Consider the following 22,288-nt stretch of genomic DNA (forward strand, 5'->3'; position numbering starts at 1 on the left):
TGGTTCACTCTTATTTCCCTTCCTTTGTTTTGGAAATGCACTTATGACATCATGGATAGAGGTAACTATCTTTAACTACATTACAAAAATGAAATTGGTAGTTTGCCTCAATTTCCCTTCCTGTCAGAAGACTGTATTATATTGGGTTCAGCTCACTGCTAGTCCAGAGAGTCTCAGTTTTCTAACTGTTGTCTGGAGCATCCTCTTCGGACATGAAATTGTCCTTTTAATTGCAGTTCATCCTCTTCTCAATCTGTCATCTGAGTTGCTTGTACTATTTTTGAATTTCTGTCTCCTTTGTTTTGAAAGATTTCACGTCGTCCCTTTGCTCCTCTCTCTTGTATTCTGTGCCAATGGGGTTTTTTTAATCTTGGAGGAACATAGGGTGCCTCATCTGTTCCAAATCAAAGGCTGGAGATTTCTGTGCTCTTGCATGGAGGCTCTGCTTTTGATCCGACAGGCAATTTATGGAAAGCAGGAATTTATGAAGAGTGCTTATACTATTCAAATTCTGCTGTGCTCGCAACAAGAGGAACCTGGAAGAAAGACACAACAGACAAATAGATCCTGGCTTTAAATCACAGAGTGGTTTGGTTCAACCTGCAGTCACCTTTAAAAGCTTTAATTATCTCCAAATTTATGAAGGGCACGGCAGGGGTGCTCATACACCACCTTATTCTCAGCAGTGCAGAGTTTTCTCGTGTGTGTTGAAATTGGTGGTGGACAAATTGAAGAGGACTGGCACTGCCCAGAGGGTTCCTTGGCACCTGCAGATGCAGGGGTGTCACTTGGTTCCTCCCAGGCAGGTTGATGTAACGCTGCAACTGAGAATGCTGCTGGCAAGGGCACTCCTTAAAAATGCCAGTTTTAATCCCACATGGGTGGGATTAGCAAACAGATGCACCAGGAGGAGTTTAAAACTTTGGTGATGAGAAAACTAGTCTTTGTGTTTGCTGGAGGGATGTTCCCTGCTCCAAGGCACATCAGGGCAGCGAGTGCCAGCAGTGACAGAGCTGCTTCTGTCCTGGTCAGCCCTGTCCACGGTGCTGAGAGATTTAGGGCAGTATGCAAAGGTCATGGATCGGGAATATCAACTCCTGCTGCTGAAAACCTGGCAGTGTCAGGTGTCACGGAGTTTGATTTTCTGAAGTGTCATCTCAGAGAAATGCTGTATTCCTACCTGGAATGTTCCTCTGGAGTTTGTGCTCCTGTACATGGAAATTCTGGCCACCAGCCTGATGGACGTTGCATGACCTACCTGTGACCTGACATGGGGACCTACTCTGAAACCCTGTGAGGTGTCAGTCCCAGCATTTTCATTTTGGGAGAAAATTAACATTTTTCAGTTAGGTTTTAATCCCTAGATCCTAATAATCATTCTGCAAATTTATATTGGTGTAGCTCAAAAAGCTGTAAGCAGAGCTCAGTAGGTTAAGGAAATGTGGGCCAAGCCTATCCTGGCCTGATAGCAAACCTACTGCTCCTACAAGGTAGTAATTTTTGGGGAAAAAAAGGTTGACAATGCAGCATTGAATAGATGCCTCGTTATTTTTGAAAGTGTATGATTTCTGGTAATTACTGTGCCACACATTTTTCCATGTCTAGTAAATTTTATTTTGAAAAATGCAATGGTTGCAGAAATCCCTGATTTTGTTTAGAAAATCTTCAGAAATAGAAGATTTTATGAACAGAAGTTTCTCTCCCTCTGTTTTTGAAAATATTCCGAAGTATTTAATTTCATTCTTGGTCTGAATGAAATTTAATATTGAAATTTCATTTTTTAGTACAATCCATTCATTTCAGAATCCAGCTAGGCCTTGGCTCTCTGTAATCACTGTCCAGTGATAACAAAGACATCTCTGTGTTATCAACACTTCAGCACAAATCCAAAACACAGCCCCATACCAACTACTGTGAAGAAAATTAACTCTACCCCAGTCCAAACCAGCACAGTCTCTCTCTGTGGCCTTTTTATTGCATGACTGTATTTTGTTAATGGCACTATTACTACTAGGACAAAGCTTTCCAAAGACTGCTCGAGGAAAAGGTTTCAGCTAAAAATTCACCTTGTTTTCTGCCCATCCTATCCCCTGGCATGGGAGTTGAGGTGGCTGAAAGGTGTTGCCAGCTGCAGACAGGACTGTCCTACCCTTGAGTCCCCATTTCAGGACTCTTCAAAGCCACGGCCACCTTTGACTGGTTTCCTGCTCTCTCACAGCTAAATAGCTTCTTAATTTAGCCCTGAAATCCTGGCTGGGTTCTCCCCTGGACTCTCTCCGACATTTCTACATGTCTCCTTGGGAATGTGGTGACACTTTTAATTACAGCTGTGGCTGCCAGGGGAGCTGTAAGCACAGACACAGAGCCCAGGAAGGACCTGCCCTCTGTTTCTTGTTTGACTACAGGATTTTTACATATTGCTCTCATAACAGTGCTCAAAGAACATTGATTTATTTCCTATCTTTTCCTCTCCTTTTTTTTTTCCCCCAGCCCCCAGATCTGTTCACCATAAGAAAATGTTTAGTGTTTCTTCCTTTATGGATGTTAAAAGACTTATCAAATGAAATTGGATCACAGGACAACTGCTCAGACATTGAGTTCTCTCTGTTTTCCTGGCAACAGTATCAAAGATAAACAGCCATCAAAAAAGTTATTTCTGAATGAGTCAAACTGGCTATCAAAGAAGCTTATTTAAAGCAAGGTAGGACTTCCCCTGAGGCATTAGTACATAGAAATGCACATTCTTCTAGGTCTTTATCTTCTTACAGAAAGGAAACATGCATCTTACAGGGAAACATTCAGAGAACTGGCTATTTGAACAGCATCCTCTGTAAGTGCTGCATTTAGTCATAGTGATGTCTCTTGTTATTCCTTGGCTTTAAATACAAATCTTTATTGCTTATCTTTTTTGCCCAAATTTCTTTTATGCTTTTTGCTGCATTCCATAAAATGACCCTTTGCAAGAGGCAGCAGTACCAGACTGTGTGAAAGAATGGCTTTTTACTGACCTCAGACAGACTTTCTCTTGTTTGACACTCACCCTTAGCCTCCTCTGGCTGGACCACCTCTGCCCACCCTTGCTCATGTTCATTCCCTTTGCTTTCTATTATTAGGCTCAGTCAGTTTTTGACAGACTGATTAAAGCTCTTCCATGGGATTTGGGAATGTTTCTAGTGTAGAAATTGTGACTCAGTGGAGAAATAGTGTATGGGAGGTTTAGGAGAGCTGTGATAGCAAGTTAATGCACTGGGTGATCTCCTGCCCTGACTCCTGCAGCAGGCTGTGGGAAGAGAATCTCTTTGAAATGTGGCCCATCTCTTCTGCCTTAATAACACATTTGTCACAAATACAGCCTGTTATGAAGCAGGGCTCTAATAAAATGTTACCACACAAAGATAGGCTTAGAATTAACATTTTTCTCTCCCTGTGTGTCATTCCATTTAATATGTTATATTGGGAGTATGAAGAAATAACCTTTTAGCCTAATCCTGTTCATGAATTATGTACTCTGGTCTTAAGACCTCTACACTTCTGCTGCTCATGGAGAGCTTTGTGATCCCTTTGAGATGTGTAGCTGTATGGGGAAGTGACACGTACTGGTGGTAATTCACACGATTCCTCTCATGTCTTACATGGGTTTTTTGCAGTGTTTTTTAACATTAATGTTTGATTGACTTTCCATCAAATAAATGGATGACAAATAATTTTTGAGAGGAAAGAGACAGTTCCATACCTTTACCCCTGGTGGGAGCCCTGTGGCAGCTGAGTAGAGCTGTAGGTGTTGTATTGCAGTTCAGTGAGCATTACAGGGTTTTGTGTCTTTCCATATCCTGAAGATTTTCAGAAGCAACTTCTTTTGTGTTTCTTCTTGTATGGGACAAGGATCCTATAAAAATAAGAATTCCAGGTTTTGGACACAGGCCAATGTCTGAATAAAATGAGCAGTGATGAGTTTGGTGGAGCACTTTATACAGAAGTAGAATTAGCATGGCAAAGGTAGATGGGCACAGAGTGGACATCTCTGTAAGGTGCCTCATGTAGTCTGCTTGATCACAGAGTTTGGGAGACCAACTGAGAAGCACAGCGACAGGAGAATTGAGATCTGAGGAAATGAACCTGAGCTAGAAAATGTAAATGAAATTAATCCTCAGCTCAGTCTGCTCTAAGGATTATCCCAGTGATATTGATGAGTAACTGAGCATTTACCCTACCTTACTCCATGCCTGGGTCTGAGATATACTTTGATAGCTCTCTGTTCCTCCAAGGTTTGCAAATGAGGATGGTGCAAATTAAATTACTTAGAACCTGGTTTGCAAATCTGCTAATATTCCTCACTACAGACAGAGATTCGTACTGTGAAATCTTGGATCTCATTTGTGTTTGGTAACACGAAGGAGTGACCATTAAAAATGGCATTATTTAACAAGATTGCATCACTCTCTGATTCTGAATTCACTGAAGTCCTCTAGCACAGGAGATTGAGCTACACAACCAGAGAGCTCAAAGTCACACTGCAAAATTGAAACAAAAGTCTATCAGGAATTCAGTACATCAATACTCTGTGCTGGGGCCTGCTAACGTCACAAAAACGTCCTGTTTCCCTCTCAAGGTTTTCCATCATCTAAATGAGTCGCTGCTCTCCCCTTGCCTGAGCTGTGGAAAACCAGGACTGTTCTCTTTCTTAAAATCCTGTTTCCATCAGACGTTTTTTATAGTATGGCTTTATTTAAGAAGGTCAGATGCCTTTGCATCCCTGCTTCTGCAGCAGGGTGACCTCTAATAGGAGGAGTGAAACTCCTTATCCAAGCAGGTGGGACCTGGCGTTTGGGAAAGGATCTTCCTAATGCTGGTAATGGTTTAATGGCATCTTTAAAACTGCATCGGTATAATTAAAGTGTGCAGTTGGGTTTCTCAGTGTTGATGAGAGGAGAAGGAATCGAGGCAGTGCATTGATTTAAGTGTATTGATTTCGGGGGTCACTGTGTCACTCGCCTCCTGTGACAGTGAGGGGTCACTGTGTCATTCACCTCCTGTGACATTGGGAGGGGGCCGTGGAGGTCACTGCAGGCTCAGAACCTGCCCCTGCCTTTCCACTGCTTTTTCACCTGCTTGTGAACAGAGGCCCTTGCACTTGGTAAAACCTCTAAAGTTTGGAAATTGGAGAACTAGGAATGTACATTTAAAGGGGAAAAAAAGGGTTTTTTTCCCATGTTGTTATGAGCCTTCTTTATAATATTAATTGCACATTGGTCTAATTAGTGTTCCTGTCTTCTGCACTGTCATCCAGTGGTTTGTTTTGTCTGAAATAAGAGCAGTATTATACTGCACAATACATGCTAATTATCAGGATACAGGAGATGCATCAGCAGTTCCCGTTCTGTGGAATGGAAGCTGTCACGTTGTTGTCCGAGACAAGTTGTCTAAATGAGGCTTGTCTGTGTCTTGGGGTCACATCTTGGCAGCCGAAATGAGGTGGCATATTGTGTTGACAGTGCCTAATGTCGTGACTTTAGAAACTGGCAAAAAGATGCTCTCCATGGAGGGCCCCAGACTCTGAAATTGAGTTTCTTAGTGTGCTCCAGCAGAGCCTGAAACCATTGACCTTCAGGTCGTACAAGATTTACTGAGGGGGGTGGATATTTTTGGTGACATTTGGCGGCAGCTTTCTCCCAGTGATGGACCCTTGGCTCTGGAAGGTGCTTCCTGCCTGGTCCAAATTGCCCAGGTCTGTATTGATCTTCAGAGCACTCTGCAGTGCACATCTATTTTCGGAGCTGCTGTGCAATCGGGCCTCTGAGAGAAGTCAGGTGTAGGAGAAAGGGGGAATTTGATGGTCTGTGGACAGTTTAATTGTCTCTCTGATGTACTGCTGAAGTGTGTGCAGCCTCTAAAAAAGGTCTTGTTTTCTTATATAAATCTCATCATCATCATCAAAAATAAACGCAGTCTCAGGTTAAAAACCTGCTTTCACTGTGAATGGAGTAGCCTGAAAAAATAGATATATTCTAAACAATCCATGATAAAGTACAGTGGGCTGAGTTTCTTTCCTGATATACAGACGATGACAACACTGATAAGGAAAGAAAAAAGCCAATCAGTTGTATTTGGACAAAGCAGATGATCTTCCCAGTGGCAGAGTGATGAGCAAAGTATATAGAAGAACACAGCTGAGCTACTCCCCTAACTGCTATTGATCCCAGTGGATGATTTTTTATTTGAGTAAGGACTTTGTTAAGACATCAGGGCTCCCAAGCAGCCCTTTGCTGTGGGGGAGCAGCCCTGAGAGAAGGGAGAATCATTCCCACAGTTGGTTTTGGAGCCTGGACAGATTTGTGCAGTGGATTTCTGCCCTCCTGCGTCAGAAGTTCCCTATGAGATAAATGTACACTGTGAAGTCCTATTTATTTGCTCTATTTATTTGCACTCTGAAGGCAGCAGATGAGCCTCCGTCTCCCCAAGAGTTCTCAGCTTGTGCTGCAATCTGTTACAGGGAGTGTGCTAATTAATGGAGACTTCCTTATTGAGTTAAAAGGTTAAATATAACAACTACTATTGTTTGTATGTAACTCAAAGTATAAGCCTGCAAGTTCTTTAAGGAAGAAAACTGTAATGCAAAATCAAAAGAAATTAGGAATCGTAGTGCAAAGTCAGCACCAACCCAACTGCCTCGTCGGGATTTATAGAGACTGTGAAATTGAGCAATAAAACCAACCTTTGGATGAATTTCAATAACAATAATGTTGAGTTAAACTTACCAGCCTTTTTTACAAGTCCTCTCTGGTCTATTTAGAATCTCTAATCAGTCTGCTACAAGATAACATGAGCATGTGCCTCTTTGTTGAGCAAGTGGGAATAAATTAGCTAAGGGTCCATTATTTAAGCTTTGCAAAACATTTGATGTGAAAGTTATTTTTGCTGGGGTTTTTGGCTGTGCCTTCACTGAATGTATTCATTAGATTATCTCTTAAATTTCTCAGCAAACTAATATTGCATAAAATCTCTCAAATCCTTGCACGCTATAAAAGAAAGAAGATTAAACATTTGTTCTGTGGCAAGATTACATCCTTTTCAGCTGCAGCTCAAGTTGTTAGCAACTTTAAGACTCCCAGACTTATTCTGCTTAGTTCCCTTCGATTAATAATTTTCTCCCTTGAAGCAGGATTTAGGTTTTGAACCAAGATTGCTTAGGACGAGGTGCTTCCCCTTGTATGTCACAAGGCACTGGAGCCTTCAGTCATGCTGGGTGGCCCGTGGCCAGTGGCTGCCTTGTTCGTGGCACATTGGGAAAGCCCCAGCCATAGAACTAGGATCACCTGGCGCAGTTAAGTCGCTTAACTGCAGTCTGTGCTCCATGCTGAGTTTTAACGTGAGTTAAAACAAGAGCTTTGCTTTGTAGGAGATCCCAAAGCTTCAGCTGAGCAGAATGTGGCCCACCCAGTGCTGTGGTCCACCAGGTCTCCCTTATAAAGCCTTTAGCTATTAGATTTTTAGTACTGCGTGGATTTACTGGTGTTATTCTGTGATACTTCACAGTCAGTAACCAAATGAATGTAAATATTAATTGCAAAACGAACCAATTTTTTTCCCCCTCTACCTTTGGCATGTATAATTAGAAACATTTCTCCTGTGTCACTGTCCACTCTGCTGCTCCCTTGTTTGTTAAAGGGTGATCTGTCCTGTCCCACAGACTCCAGGGGAAATTAGCAGTGTTATTACCAGTGGCAGCTGCGGTGATGCACAGAATTGTCCCTCTCAAGTAATGACCTTGAGTTTTATGAACCACCTCAAGGTTTACTAACAAGGGTAGAACCGCTTGAAGTTTGTTAATTGAAACCATGAAATATGTTAGAGAGGATACAAATGAGTTTAAAGCCAATTCAATTAGAGGTGCATCTGTTTTCAAAGCTGCTGGAGAAATGTTGTTTATTTTCGCATCACTTTTAAGTCGGCCTCTTGGAATGCTCTTGGCACTGTTGTTTAACGCTCTGTGCAGACCTTACACCCACAGCAAATTTATCTTTTGGAAGTGTAACAGTCAGGTGGATGCCAATGTCTTATGTTAGCTTGTAAACCTACTAATCTCCTGCTTCTCCCATTTGTGCTTGTGGAGGGGACATGGAAGGACACTGCAGCCCCTCGCTGGATGTGCTACTGTGACACACCAGTGTCTTGTGTACGTGGGAAAGAAATGGTGCTGCTACAAACCTGCCCTTGCAGTGCTGCAGTGCCATCCACAGCCTCCTCGTCCTTCTGCATCACTGACACCCCCCAGCCCATCCTCCAGCTGCCTCCTCTTGCCTTGGCTCTGCTGGTCTGCACTGATAATATGAGACAATTACAGTTTTTGCACCGTGTGTTTGTGCCTTAACCTCTGACGTTGGAGGTTGCCCAGAGAAGCTGTGGCTGCCCCATCCCTGGAAGTGTTCAAGGCCAGGGTGGACGGGGCTTGGAGCAACCTGGTCTGGTGGAAGGTGTCCCTGCCCATGGTAGGGTTTGGAACAAGATGGTCTTTAAGGTTCCTTCCGACACAAACCAATCTGTGATTCTGTGACTCTGTGTCCTCTCTTTGTTCATCCACCTGCCATTGCTTTGGCTCTGGGTTGCACGGGAGAAGGGAGATGAGCAATGGCTGCTACATCATATGTTCCAGCCTTCCCAGCACATCCCACGTAATCTGTGGGTGCTTTGTTTGTTACAGACACTTCAGAGAGGAGACTCCATTTGTGGCTTCTTCAGCAACAAGCACATTGTTCTGATGGATAAATCATAGTAAAATGAACTGTGCAGCCTGGGTAAATGCATTTGTTCGTCCCATTACTTTGACAGTGTCTCAGTAGAAAAACAATAGCACTTAAGCATAGAAAAGGCTTATTTGATCATCCAGATCAATTTTTTCTGTCAATTCCCGGGAGTATATTTCAAAATATATTTCAAAATATCCTGGTGTCCTCTGCCACTGCCTCCTGTGACATCTGTTTGTGCAGCTCCAGCTCTGTGGTGTTCAGGTGCCTGCTGTTGGTTTAGGTAGGACAGAGGCTCTCATCTGCTCTGTCTTAATTAAATGAGCTTTATTTTAACAGTGTTTGAAAATTTTGACAAGTAATAATAATAAAAAAAAGAAGTTAAAGGAGGCTTCAATAAATAATCTAAAATCACACAGAAAGCAGGCTGAGCAGCGCTGTGGAGAAAAAACATCTTTTTCTGCAGAAGATTTTGGAAACTTAACAAGTTTTTGGTAGCAGGTTCTGCAGAGGAGAGAAAAATGGGGGATGTGATAGATGAGTGAGAAGTGTGAGGATGACACTGACAAAACCAGCTGTGTAAACTCAGCCTTGAGTTAGTCTCCCTAAGCTGAGCAGAAATGTGTTTATGCTCCTTTATTCATATTTTGTTATGATAAGAATATTTCTCTCGATAATAGCCTGAATGTAGAATTCTTTATTAATGGATTGTTTTAATAGCATGTCTCCCCTGGGTTTTTTTGCTTGTTTTGTATTGTGCACCATGCCAATCCTACAGGTTTTCTAGGGATGCCAAAACTAGGATTATTGTAGGTCTTTTTAACCCCCTGACAACAGCAAGTCATTGTTTGGCTCCTTCAGAGAAAAACAAATACCCTGTTCTCACAGGCACTGGATGAGCTGAGTACAAGTTATTTATTAATTATCATAAAAAGATAGCTATAAAGGCATTCTCTATCTGAGCAGAGAGGGTACATCACAGGAACATTTTTGGAGGAAAGTTTTGGTTGAATGAAATCTCTATGAGTATCTCAGCCTAGAATTAACCTCAAGTGATTGATAGAAGAGTAATGGCAGTCTGTGAGAAGAGCCTGGAGGAAAGTTATGATCCCATTTTGATTCTGTAGCTTTGTTCAGTATGGGGAATTGGCTTCCTTCGGGCAGTATGGAAATTTAATGCTCTATTAGCTGGCCATTGTTTGGTTATACTCAATGTAGTTTAAAAATATGAGTGAGGAAACTCAAACAGGAATGAGCTGGCCCCTGAGAAACAGGATGTCTCTAGAAATTCTGTGGTTTGCTGCACTTCCAATATTTGTTTTTAATAGGAAACAATAGGTTTCTTTAATTTCCTTAATGTCATAGAACAGTTTGTGTTGGGAGGGACCTTTTAAAGATCATCATGTCCAGCCTCCTGCAGTGAGCTAGACTTAGTTGCTCCATCCAACCTGGCCTTGAATGTTTCCAGGAATGGGGCATCCACAGCTTCTCTGGGCAACCTGTGCCAGTGTTTTACCACCCCCATTGTAAAGAACTTCTTTCTTATATCTAAGAAAGATGGTTTATTATAACTTTTCCTTAATCTTCCTTATTTTTTTGTATTCTTTTGGTTTTTAGTTTTTTTTTATTACAGACTTAGATCTTGAACTGCCAAAAGACTTAGCCCATTTTGCCTTCTCTGATAAGTTGATAACCCCTCTGACTAATCCTACTTTAAAACAAGGCACTTTCTTTGTTTCTGTTGAGAGTTAATTACCCAGGCTGTCACACAGCCCAAGGAAAAATGATATTTCATACGGTGGTGGAACAGAACTCTTTGGAGAACTGCCTAAGAAATGCTTCTCATAAATCTATCATGAGAAAATTTCTTTTACTTATCATAATGTATTATGAATTACTTTGAGTGGCAACCAAAGCAGACGGAATAGAATATTAGTGGGATATTTGGGAGTTTGATTTGGAGGGGAAAAAAGGCGAGTCTATTTTGGAAATATTTGTGTATGTGTGTGCATGGGTGTCACCTCACCAAGGTGAGCACACAGAGCATGCAGAGTTGAAATGTCTCAAACATGCAAACACCGACGCAACAGGGTCGGTTGGAAATAATTAAGATGCCCAATTCCAGTGGCTTTGGAGCTGCCAGTGAAAAGGCACCGCAACACACAGAGATCAGAGGTGGCAAAGGAAACCAGAGCACGCTGTATGGGAGCGGGTCTGCAGCTTCAGGGAAGAGTTACAGCCTGAGTTACGGGGGAAGTGATTGCGGCTGTCAGGCTGCGGGGCGGCCGCCGTAAAGAAAGAGGGAACAGCACCATCACGGAGGATCATGAGAGGAGAAATGGAGCATCACTGAGCTGAAGGAGGGAATTGCTGCTGCTACCAGCAGTTTTTAAGGCACTGTTTACAAAAGCAACATCAGTATTTCTTGTACTTCTGGAAGGGAGATATTTTCCGGGGAATGGATGCCTAAATAAGCCTGGAACTTTTCTTGGTGCTGACTTCAGTGTCAAGAGCGGCGGTGAGGCAGTGTGTTGTTGCTGTGGGTGGATGCTCTGGCTGTAATACAGTCCTGGTTTGGAGTGAGGAGCAGTTCAGGCATTGTTTGGCTAGTAAATCCAGCTCTGAACCAGAATAATCTCTATGCCTCAGCCTGGTGTTTTATGGCTGTCAGGGGCTGTTGTCTGAGGGTTCTGGACAGCAGCTTCTACTGGATTGGGTTTTGTTGTTTAGGGTTTTTTTCCCTCCATGCTGCAGGGACTGTCACCTGGATAGAGTGGGGAAACCCTTCCTAAAAGAGTCATGAAATGAGCTAATTTGGTATTCTGTGGGTAAGGAATAGAGAAGGAGTGTTCATGTGATGAAAACCAAAGAGAAAGGAAGGGCATAAAAATGAGAAACATAAGAAATGTGGTAGGGATTAAATTCAGTTATTTCCATGACCATCATTGCCACAGCTGTCAGAGGGATGAAGCTGCCTCTAATAAAGGCTGATCTGAGCAGCCACTGCCTTTCATGGTCTAACATGAGATCTCTTTTTTGTTTAAATTAAAATAATACATACAGACATGACAAGCAGATAATAGGAACTGGAGGAGAACGAATGCAGCATGGTAAGCAGGAAGGTGCAGGAATTATTCCAACCCAAGACTGGTGCTAGTAATTCCCTGGAGATCTCCAGGTTTTGGCCACCCTCCACTGCCTTTCTGCACACCAAGAGCTCCACGGCCAGGCTGGGCTCTGTGAAATCTCTCTTCCCATATGCCAGCTCCTAAAACAGCTGTGGGGTTGTGCCTTCATGGAGGAACCTCTTGGGTTTTAATTCAGAAGGTGTTGCTACTGCAGATGCCTGGTATTGTGATATTAAGACGTGATGATCTTGTGAGGACTTTTATGTCAAACCAGGTTAAGGTGAAAGCAGAGCTTTAAAATGCCATTTTTGAAACCCCTAATAAGCAAAGCAGTTGGAAAGGTGTACAGAGAGAACTAATAGTAAGATGTGGGATGCAGGTTTCATCTGCTTCTCCCAAGAGTGGATTCCACGCTGCTCCAGCTGACAGGCGGGTCCCTCACACATCTTGTGGGAGCTGCCAGGAGAAGAGCTCTGTTGCCTCCAGCATCCTCTGGTTCTCTGTGCTGGCAGGAGAGACTCTGTGTGACTCCTGGCTGTGCCAGCTCTGGAGATGACTAGTATAACACTAAAGGAGTATGGAACTGGGCTGTGCACTTAGTTCTCCAGAATTTGTTATGACCACAGTCTCACAGGGAAGATAATCACCACGTGTTGGTGACCAACAGCTTCACATCAGTTTCTTTCACCACTATGTGTCCTTTACATCAGTGAGTTTTATCACTGCCTTTATTGGACTAAACCAAGTAGAAATTAATTTAACTCACTGCTGTTCTTTAAAAATAACGCCCCAGCCTCGTGCTGGGATGGTGTGGTCAGTGTACCACGTGTCTTCTCTTTCAGAAGTTCTCGTTTTGTGTTGATTGCCCAGATCCCATCAGAGGGTCGGAGTTCGTCGGTTGCGGTGATTAAAACCTGTCTCTAATTTTTGGTTTAGGTTACATTGAAGAGCCTTGCACGGTCCCCTGCCCATTTGATTGCAAACTAAGCGATTGGTCCAGTTGGTCTCCTTGCAGCTCCTCCTGTGGACCGGGGGTGAAAGTCCGCTCCAAGTGGCTCAAGGAGAAGCCGTACAATGGAGGCCGTCCCTGCCCAAAGCTGGATCTCAAGAATCAGGTGAGTGGTGTTAAAACAGCCAACAGAAGTCCCTCTGTGCTTACTGTGTTTTGAATTGTGATACAAAGGTACTGTGCTGGTGAAGAAATTAAAAACAGGAGGTTTCTCTGGGACCAAACCCTGTGTCACATTTTTTAGGCAATCCTCGAACTTCTTAAGGACTGAGGGAGAGGTGCTCAGAAGCTGACCTGAAACACCATATTTCTTACAGGAAAAAATTATCTCCCAGAGCATAGGAAACCCTGGATTAATAATCCCACCTGGACAGTGTGTAGACATCAGAAAGCTCTGCTGTCATGGCTATTTTAAAACTTTTTAATTCTTTCAGAGACTATGGTTGCTGTAGAAACATTTGGTAAATATGTATTACTATTTTTAGTAACGTTTCCCTTCAACACAGCACCAGTTCCCTTGAACATTAATCTCTGTATATTCAATATTGAAGTATCCCATCAGAGGAAAATAATCTTTAAATTGCTACTCTTAAAGAAAGATCAGCATCTATTTAAATGCTACTTAATGCTGTATGCATTTCTGCAAAGTGAATAGTGATTTCCTACATTTGCTGATTAATTCTCAACACTAATTAACACTGATGAAGTACTGTTTAGTTTTGCCTGTCCTATATTTCAGATTCAGCCTTGAAAATTAATTAATAGGGCAGAAACAGTCATGCTGAGGGAAACTTCATATATATGCTATGAATATGTATATGTATAAAATATGTGTCATGTAGTAGTACTTCAGTGGTATTCACACAGAGATTTATTTGTGCAGTGGTTGGTAAGTGCCAGAGCTGGTGGATCCAGTTGTTCATCCCTTGCTGTAGGAGTCATGTCCTGGGATGCAGCACCACTTCCTCATTATGACCTTGCCTCATTTTGTTCGCAGTTAATTTTTTTTTTCCCTGTGAGAAACTTGGTAAATACTCCTTTTTTTTTTGATCCTTTTTCCCTGTTACTATTTGAAATTCATCGGAAGTAGGCTGACAGAAGCAGTAGGGACTACGAAAGTATAAAACTGCAATAAAGTGTGTGTTGTCCATAGCTCAGTGCTTTCCTTAATAGATCAGACAGATCACCAGAGAGGCAAAGTGAAATCCCACAGTAAGTCATATGGTAACAATAAGCTCCTTTGTAATGAAAAGATACTGGGGTTTGTTAGCCATAGACACAGCAGACTCTTTCCATTAAAAGCAAACTTATTGCTATCATGTGTTGCCTATTCCCACACACATTAGAGTTGCTAGTTTCAAAAGCCTTTCAGAAGATATTAAGGGAAAGAAATTGTTTAAACTTGGAAGTTATGTCTTTTGTACAGTTTATCGGTGCATGGTGCTTGCAAAGTGCCATGGCTGGTATTAATATAAACGTGGTTGGTGCTTTTTGCCTCTTTACCAGGAACACACGTCGTGATCTAAAACCCACTGAGTTCATTAGAGGCTTTCTGTTGAGGGCTGTAGGAGTGACACTGTAGTAGAATTGCATTAAGGTCTGTTTCCTTAGGTTTGTGGCTTCTTGTCTTTCAGATTTGGGTTTTTTTTGGTTGGTTGGTTGGTTGGTTGGGTTTTTTTTGTTTCTTTGCCTGTGAGTTTGAGGTTTTTTCTAGGGTAGAACAGAAGCTGTCTTTAGCTGGTTTAGCGCACAAATGGATTTTATCTTTCCAGTTTAGATTTATAGGATTGATTATGTGTATATGTATATATATTTTGGAGCTTGTAGGGTAAGAAGAACTTCTTGTGCTAGTAAGGAAAGTGTGTTCTTATACATATGTATGTATGTACAGTTAAATATGCACACACACACACATTATGTTTGTTATTCTATTCATTGCCCCTCCCAACACTTCTCAATTCCTTGTGCAGTTCAGAAGGAGTTTTGCTCTGCACCCACTGGAATTGGACTTCCAGCGTGGATTTAACACACCCAGGTCCTTGGGCACGCTGCAGCATGATGTACAAGTTGTCTGCCCAGATGGTAAACGAAATTAGCTGATGGCACTGCTGTTTAGCTAAACTGGACACATATCGTTAATCCACTGCCAGGCAGATTGTCTGCTCTTTCCTCTGGTCTGGGCAGTGTTTAAATCCTAGAGCAAAGCTCTATGGATTCATTAGGTATGAAAATGTGACATCCTCGTTATTTTATATAATCTGGATTAAATACCTGCAGTAAATACTTGCTTTTGTTCGATATCAGACATGGGAAAGCTAAATCACCGTGGTGCTGAGTTTTACTTTTCGCTGGATACTGTGTTATATTGTGTTTTATGCAGTTGATAACACTTGAGATAAATCAGAACCAATAATGAATTCCTCCAGGTTCCAATAGAATTCGCTTAGGATTTTCTTATTATTTCCTCCAGTATTTTTAGTAATTTTTTTTTATTATTGCTTCTGAGGTTGGGTCTTGCTATTGCTTAATCAATTACGTTGGAGAACCCTCCATTTTCCAGTGTCTTATAATTAAATCCCTCAGTCAGTTTGTGTGGTTTTTTTATTAAACCATATAATCTTTTCCCCTTCTCCTTGTGCAAGGTGTTGTCTAGGCTTTTTGGCAGACCCCTGTATGTCTTTTTTTTCAATGCCTTTCAAATATTTGACATAAATTTAACTGCAGGGAATGTTACTTGAAACACTGTTCTGTCAGTTCTTTCTTACCATGTCCAGGGCTCTGGCAGTACAGATATTTAGCAAAGCTACTGCTTTGGAGAGATGGGCAGTTTGCATGATCAAACAACTTATTTTATGAATAGAAGTAGTTATTTGAGTCACATAAACTGTTCTATAAAAGACTGTCCTCCTGGAGGCAGTTTGGTCAGTGTAGTGCAGCTTGCTTGTGCATTTAGGACAGAACTTTTTAGCAGGAATTTGATTGCGTACAGAAATAATGACACTTCCTATTACTGCATAATGTTCCATGGGGTTTATGCTCTTTTAATTCCACAGAGGGTTTGACTCTTGTGGAGTATCTTGAAGCCATTCTTTAAATGTCTTCATCTGCCTGTGGAGCCTCTCAAACAGCCCACTCTTTTTGCAGTAGATGTGAGAAGTAAACTCAGAGTTAGGAGAATTAATTCAGCTTTATTTTATTATTTCTCCTTCTCATTATAGTCAATGGACTAGACTGAGCCCCAGATTTTATTCCGGGTTATTTCCTGATAGAAGTGACAAACATTTGTGTGGGCTGTATGCGCTTGGTATTCTGATACAATCACTCGCTTTGAGGTAGTCACTTCAACCCTAAACTCTCTCTGTGCTGTTGCCCTGTGAAATTAAGGGATAGATTACAATATTTGGCGGGAGAGATGACAGTATTTTAATGCAACTCCTTGTAATTTGGAGAATTACTTTCGTCTTGTACCTCTGTTCGGAAATCGTTGGAGAGCTGGCTAACTACATTTTGCTCCATCTCCTAAAGAAAATGGGCTTTGCATGTAGGAGCTGTGCAGCTCTTATCTGAGGATGTGATTGCTTCTGAACAGCCGATTGGATTAGGGGGTCAGCTGGCAGATGTTCTTGGCTGTGCAGAGCATGTTAAAAGAGGTGTAGCATTTACATTTTTCTATTTCTGCTCCTATTTGAATGCACTTACACAGCATGCAGTTGCTAAGCTATTTAATATGTAGTTCTACATGATGAAAGGTTAAATATGAGTTAAGGGGGGTTTATTGCTTGAATATTCTTTTATAGGTTTTTAGGATTACTACAAGAAAATGCATCTTATTTTCAAGACTCACGAATTCCAGGGATTATTTTTTTATTGATTGCTCTCATACATATTCTTGTCAAGATTTTCCCTCCTTCTCCTTCCTCCCCCTCTCTCTCTTACCCAGTCCTACTAAAGGACAAATATCATAGCAAGTAGCTTATCCCCTTTATATATGCTGTATATATTTAAGCAAACATTTTTAAAGGATTGGGAGTATTTGTTATGGCAGGCATGGCAGGAAAAAGATGTAATGTATTTAGAATGTAAACTTACTGCTTTCATTAAAATGAATATTTTATTCTTAATGACATTTTCTGCTGTTCACTCTGGAATATGAGAAATACAGACAGTTTGCACATTAGAATTGCAAGTACTTCCCCTGAAATTGCATACAGGAGTTTAAGGAAAGGGAAAAGGAGCAGGTAGTGGTGCATTTACAGACCAGGTCTCTCAGAAGCAGGTGTGAAGGTGTGTGAATTTCTGGAACCTTTTCAGAGAAAGTGACTGCTTTAGTCCTCCTTGCACTTCAGAAAAAATCCAAATTTTATTTTGATCAGCAAAAAATGTGACAAATTTCTTTTCAAAAACGAAAATCTTACAAAATTTTTGGCTCTTAAAACTCCCAACTGGAATGTACAGGGTTGGTGGACTTGGAGACTGCTGTTCACTCTAGAAGTCACTGTCACTTGGAGGCAGAGCTGGGCTTGGGCTGGAAGTGGAGAGGTGTGTGATGGGAGAGTGTGTGTGTGTGACCTTCCCTAATTGGTCATGTTAGGAAAGCTCTGTTCAGGAAAGGCCTTTTTTAAAGATGTTTCCAGGGCTTTTCACACTCTGATTCCTCAAATAAACCCTCAAAGAGAACCAACACAGTAGTATGCAGACTAAAGTTTGTCTTGCTCACATTGAGTAGTCATTTCTCTTAGGCAGGTTTGGGCTCAGCATTTGGCAAGGTTAATTTCTGTGATCCAAAAATGCCTTTAGACTGTGTCAGGGAAACTCTGTCAAAGGAAGAGCAGCGTAGCATGGCTTATCCCAGGGCACTGCAATTAAACAAGGTTCCCCTTTTTAGGTAGGTAACTGTTCTCAAAGCAGTAATTTTGTATCCAGTAAAGTTTCTGAATAAACAACACTTAACAATATTGTACTTTACTTGCTTTCTTCAATTTATGTTCTTGTCCTTACTTACTTGCAAAATACTTGCAACTTCTTCCATTTATCTTTGTCTCTTACCTGACTGTGGATTATTAAAATAGTTTTTATTTTCATAATTTTGCCTATGTCTGACTACAGAAAAATTTATTTTCATGGTTTTGGTGTAATACCTGGTCATACTCTTCCTTTACATCAATATATCTTTTATCCATACATGTGTATAGATATATGTGTTGTGTGAAGTGCTTTCAAAACATTAAGACTCTGTTTTAGGAGCTAAGTTTGAACCCAGCACCTTTAATTGCTGTCACTGAATTAGCTGACATGCAGTCCCTGGCTGGTGAGTTGCATGTATAACCCTCACCTTCCAGTATTAGAAATTGGTCTTCAAGAATATCATTATCAGTGTACTAGCTATAAATAGCTCCTGCTTAAATCACTTCTTTTATAATACAGATTTCTAATTGTCAGCAAAAGTCACTGATTTTTTTGAGGCACTCAAAATCTCTTAGTCTCATGGATTTCAGCTGCCAGTACTTTTATTTCTGAGCCCAACCCTGCTGTATCAGTCCATTGGCTGTGTAAGATCCCATCCTGTGCCATGCAGGGAAACATCCCACTTACATTTTCCTCTGGCTCTATCAACAATCATTTGCTTCATGTGCAACTTCTGGGGAAAAAAAAAAAAATCCTATCTTTAATCTCAGTTTTACCTTCAGAAGGTCTGATTTCCTCCCACTCTGCCTTAAAGGAAGGAATTACAGCATAAAACATGCTTTTCCTCTGATTCTAGTGCAGTTTTACAGTATCATAAAAATGACAAGTTTTTTTGCCTGCTACACTAATGTGGGAGAATTTTCAGTGTCAAAAAATAGCGAGAACCTCCTGTTTCCCTCACACTTTTCTTGCTGTGACTGAAAGTTTTTATACTAAACAGTAATTTAGTTGGTTAAGTGAGCAAAAGTAGCAGCCAGATCTGTGTAGCCTGAGCACTATCTCACCTGCCTGAAGAAAGTGTCTGGGAGTCCAACATGTGGGTGGGTGTTACTTCACTTCCTAAGGGAAAGACAGCTACTTCCCATTTTATCCTTCAGGATAATAACCCTGGAGTGTCTCCTCTAATTCCCAGTATATATTAAATTTATATTCAGCTTCAATAACTATCCACACTTGATTTTCATTTCTCCTGCAGGTTTTCTGTTGAATAAAGAGTCATATAAACATATTTTCACAATTGCCACTCATGAAAAGCTTTAGCCTTGCAAAAATGGAGCCGTTTAACAACTTCTTCAACAGTATTTTTCACTTGGCTTTTTTTTTTTTCTAGATACCTTCTTTAAACTTCTCTTTAATAACAAAGAAACTTGATATATGGTGTAATGTTTTTCTGCAATTGTGAGAGAACATTTGCACTTTGTGAAGTTAAACACGTTACAGTGTCAGTCTCCTTCCTGGAATTACTTATGAATTCACAAAAATCAGCAGCCTTGTGCTAATTGGTTAAACTACATTTTTTTTCTGCCTACTACAGCCACTACCAAGTTCTTAATGAAATGTGTATCAGAGCAGGAATTTTTACTGTAAAAGAAATTGATACATTTACATCTCTGGAACTGAGAATGTACCCATAATTATTTCTGATTCAAATATAGTTCCCACATTTGTTGTTGAAAGGAATATATATTGTTTAATACACCAGCATACTGCAAAATATAGCGAAAGACAGGAATTATACCCAAAGTGCTTTGTCCTGTTGATTTCTCTGCAGAGAAGATGGAATTAAATGGAAAATCAGCCACAGTCAGTCAGGTGGCCCAGTGGAGAAAGCATTAGCATTTCACCTATGGAACTGCAGTTCAGTTGGTTTTGGGCAATATTTTTCTAAGGCAAGAAGTCTGGTTTGTGCCGAATCTCTCGTGGGCAATATGTCACGTTGGAGGACCAGCACACAGCGCGTGTCATAAATCAGCGTGACAGCGTCTAACACTGAGACTGAACTTACTCCTGCTTGTCTTTGTCTTAGGAGCAGCAGAACACGAAGGATTGATGCCTTGGTTGTTCCTTGGCAGCAGATTTAATCTTGGGCGGGTTTTTTTCCTGCTTCTTCCTCCTTTTAAAAAGCTTTCTATTTCTTCTCTGCAAAGTTTTGCAGTGCAATTTGTTCTCAGTTTTAGGTTTGCAATCGTTAGGGAAGGGGAGATGCTGCATAACAGTTAAAACAGGGACCTAGCTTCTGTTCTGATTGGAACAAACCCAAGAATATTCTGAATAGAAAATGCTGGTACGTCTTCACCTTTTCATATTGTAGAAGATGTGACAAACAGTTATTTGGCATGCATTTTATCACATGTGACTCAGTCTTCAGAAAGAGTGAATCACACAGAAGTATCCCTTCTCTTGCTTTTGGCAAGTTAAATGAACATTTTGACACATTTTCCTTTTCTTTACTCTCTTTTATAACTCCTTTCTGTACAAAATTAATTTCCAGAATGTGATCTTGTTGATTGCAAAACACTGTTTGCTACGATGGAAGACATGAATGCGGAAATTTCTTTTGAAATAGATCCTAAGTCAAGTCATGAAATTCATGACAGTAATTTGATATTCTAAGAACCTGCCGCATAATGACTTCAAAACTTTTTGAAGTGTGAATGCAACAGGATATTGCCAAGATGTTGGACACAGGAGGGCATTAAGCAGAAGGCAGCCCAGATCTGTCCAATCCAGGGAGCTGGTGTGTGAATCAGAATCATGGCGAGAGAGCATCCTACATGAACAAAGGTTGGGTTGGCTCGATTTGGTAAATTAGGTGCTGGTGTTGACCTGACTTAGCATCTGCTACCATCAGAACCAGTGTGAGGCTGTTCTAGGATGTGCTTTAAGAAAGGATGTGATGGCACTCTGCTCCCAGCTCTGATGTTGGGAAGACTGCAGTAAAGACATGAATTTCCTCTCCTCGAGACAGGGTATCTTGTATTTTCTTTGGCCAGCCAAATAGCAAAGTCTGGATTTGTCTCATACATGTCTCTCTATGGGGGTCTTCTGCATTCTCTTGACTAGGTATGCAGCTCTGGCTTGGTTACTAATGAAGACTTTGGTCACTTTTTAAATTTTCTCAGCAGTGGCATTACAAGGACTGCATTAGCAGACTCTGTGTGCCCCCAGTTTAAAGCTGACCACGTTTCAGTGGATGGCTTTATTCCTGAGAGGAATAGGAGTTTGCTAAACATGGTCTGACTCACCTGCGTTCTGTGAACATACTCTGAGCATTCAGAGCAGAAAATTTCTACCCTTCTGACTCTGCTTTATGAATAAGAGAGAGTAATTCAGAAATGAAGTCGCTGCTCAAAGAAGGAGAACAGACATGAAGATGTATGTGCTGTGTGAATTCATCTGTCAGAGCTCCTGAGCAGCCCAGGAACTCTCGGGCACCCACTTGCATAATGGCAATTAAAATGACCCTGATCTTTAAAATAACCTGGTCTTGCCTCTTTTTAAAGTATTTAATATTGCTGTGTTGTTCTGTCTACAGCAGTTCTCCTTGATTAATACTTAACAAGTGTTAATATTTTTTCTGGTGCAGACGTTTCTTGTGGCCGTTTCTCAGAAATTATAACCATTTCATTTGTTGGGTTCCCTTTGTTTTGCGCTCTGTAGCTGATTGATAGATTCAGGAATGGACTTTATTTTCTTTTTATGTTGTTTAATTGGTTTCTTCCTCCAAGACAGCAAAATAAAAGTGCAAATGACCTTCTGTATTCCTCTTGATCTCCTCCCACATGACTGCAAGGATGGTGCTGGGCTTGCCGTCAGCTAAATGTGTGCATTTGAACCCCAAGTTGAATACATGAATTTTGCATCTTTCTTAAGTGACAGCATCAGGATCATCAGCATCACCAGATTGCTGGCTGGAATATAAACCACTTAGAGATTTCAGATTTCAGGGCCCAATTACAGCTTTCTGAGTGGTTGTCAAATACAGCCCCTGTGTCAGGAAGGGCTGTTGTTTGCAAGGGCTGTTTTCCCAAAGTCGAAATTCGTTCCAGTCACATGCTGATGGCTTTGGGGAGAGAAGGGAGAAATAAAAGATGTCTCCGCTGTACACCTGTCTGGGGCTCTCCCTGCTTCCTGAAGTCTTTGTTTCAGCAGGGACACCAAGAAAAGAGAGTTGTAAATATGAGTTGCACAAATGCAGCTAATCCTTCCTCATTATCTTTAGATTGTGGCACATCTTTGAGTTATAAATGTGTTGCAGGTTATATCCAACAGTAGAAAAACTAAAGGTGAGTAGATTTTTATATATGAATGAAACACCAAAGGATAGATTGTTCTTCTCCAATAAGATGTATATTCTGTCCTGTCTCATTCTATTTACTGCTTCTCACTTGCAGAGAGCATAAATCAGCAGTCCTGTTCAGTCTGTTGTGATTGATTGCTTAATT

General features: G+C 41.1%; 1 protein-coding gene across 4 annotated transcripts in view; it reads left to right on the top strand.

Moving 5' to 3' along the window:
• The window catches only part of THSD7B (thrombospondin type 1 domain containing 7B), a 306,528-nt gene that overhangs the window by 214,548 nt on the left and 69,692 nt on the right, over positions 1-22,288 (top strand). For all 4 annotated transcript variants that reach the window (XM_050340404.1, XM_050340408.1, XM_050340405.1 and 1 more), the window contains exon 16: positions 12,806-12,984. In XM_050340404.1, the coding sequence (XP_050196361.1) occupies positions 12,806-12,984 (179 nt within the window). The remainder of the gene's footprint in view (positions 1-12,805; positions 12,985-22,288) is intronic.

The sequence above is a fragment of the Myiozetetes cayanensis genome, unplaced genomic scaffold, assembly GCF_022539395.1.
Source record: "Myiozetetes cayanensis isolate MyiCay16 unplaced genomic scaffold, myiCay2020 scf9, whole genome shotgun sequence".
Lineage (NCBI taxonomy): Eukaryota > Metazoa > Chordata > Aves > Passeriformes > Tyrannidae > Myiozetetes > Myiozetetes cayanensis.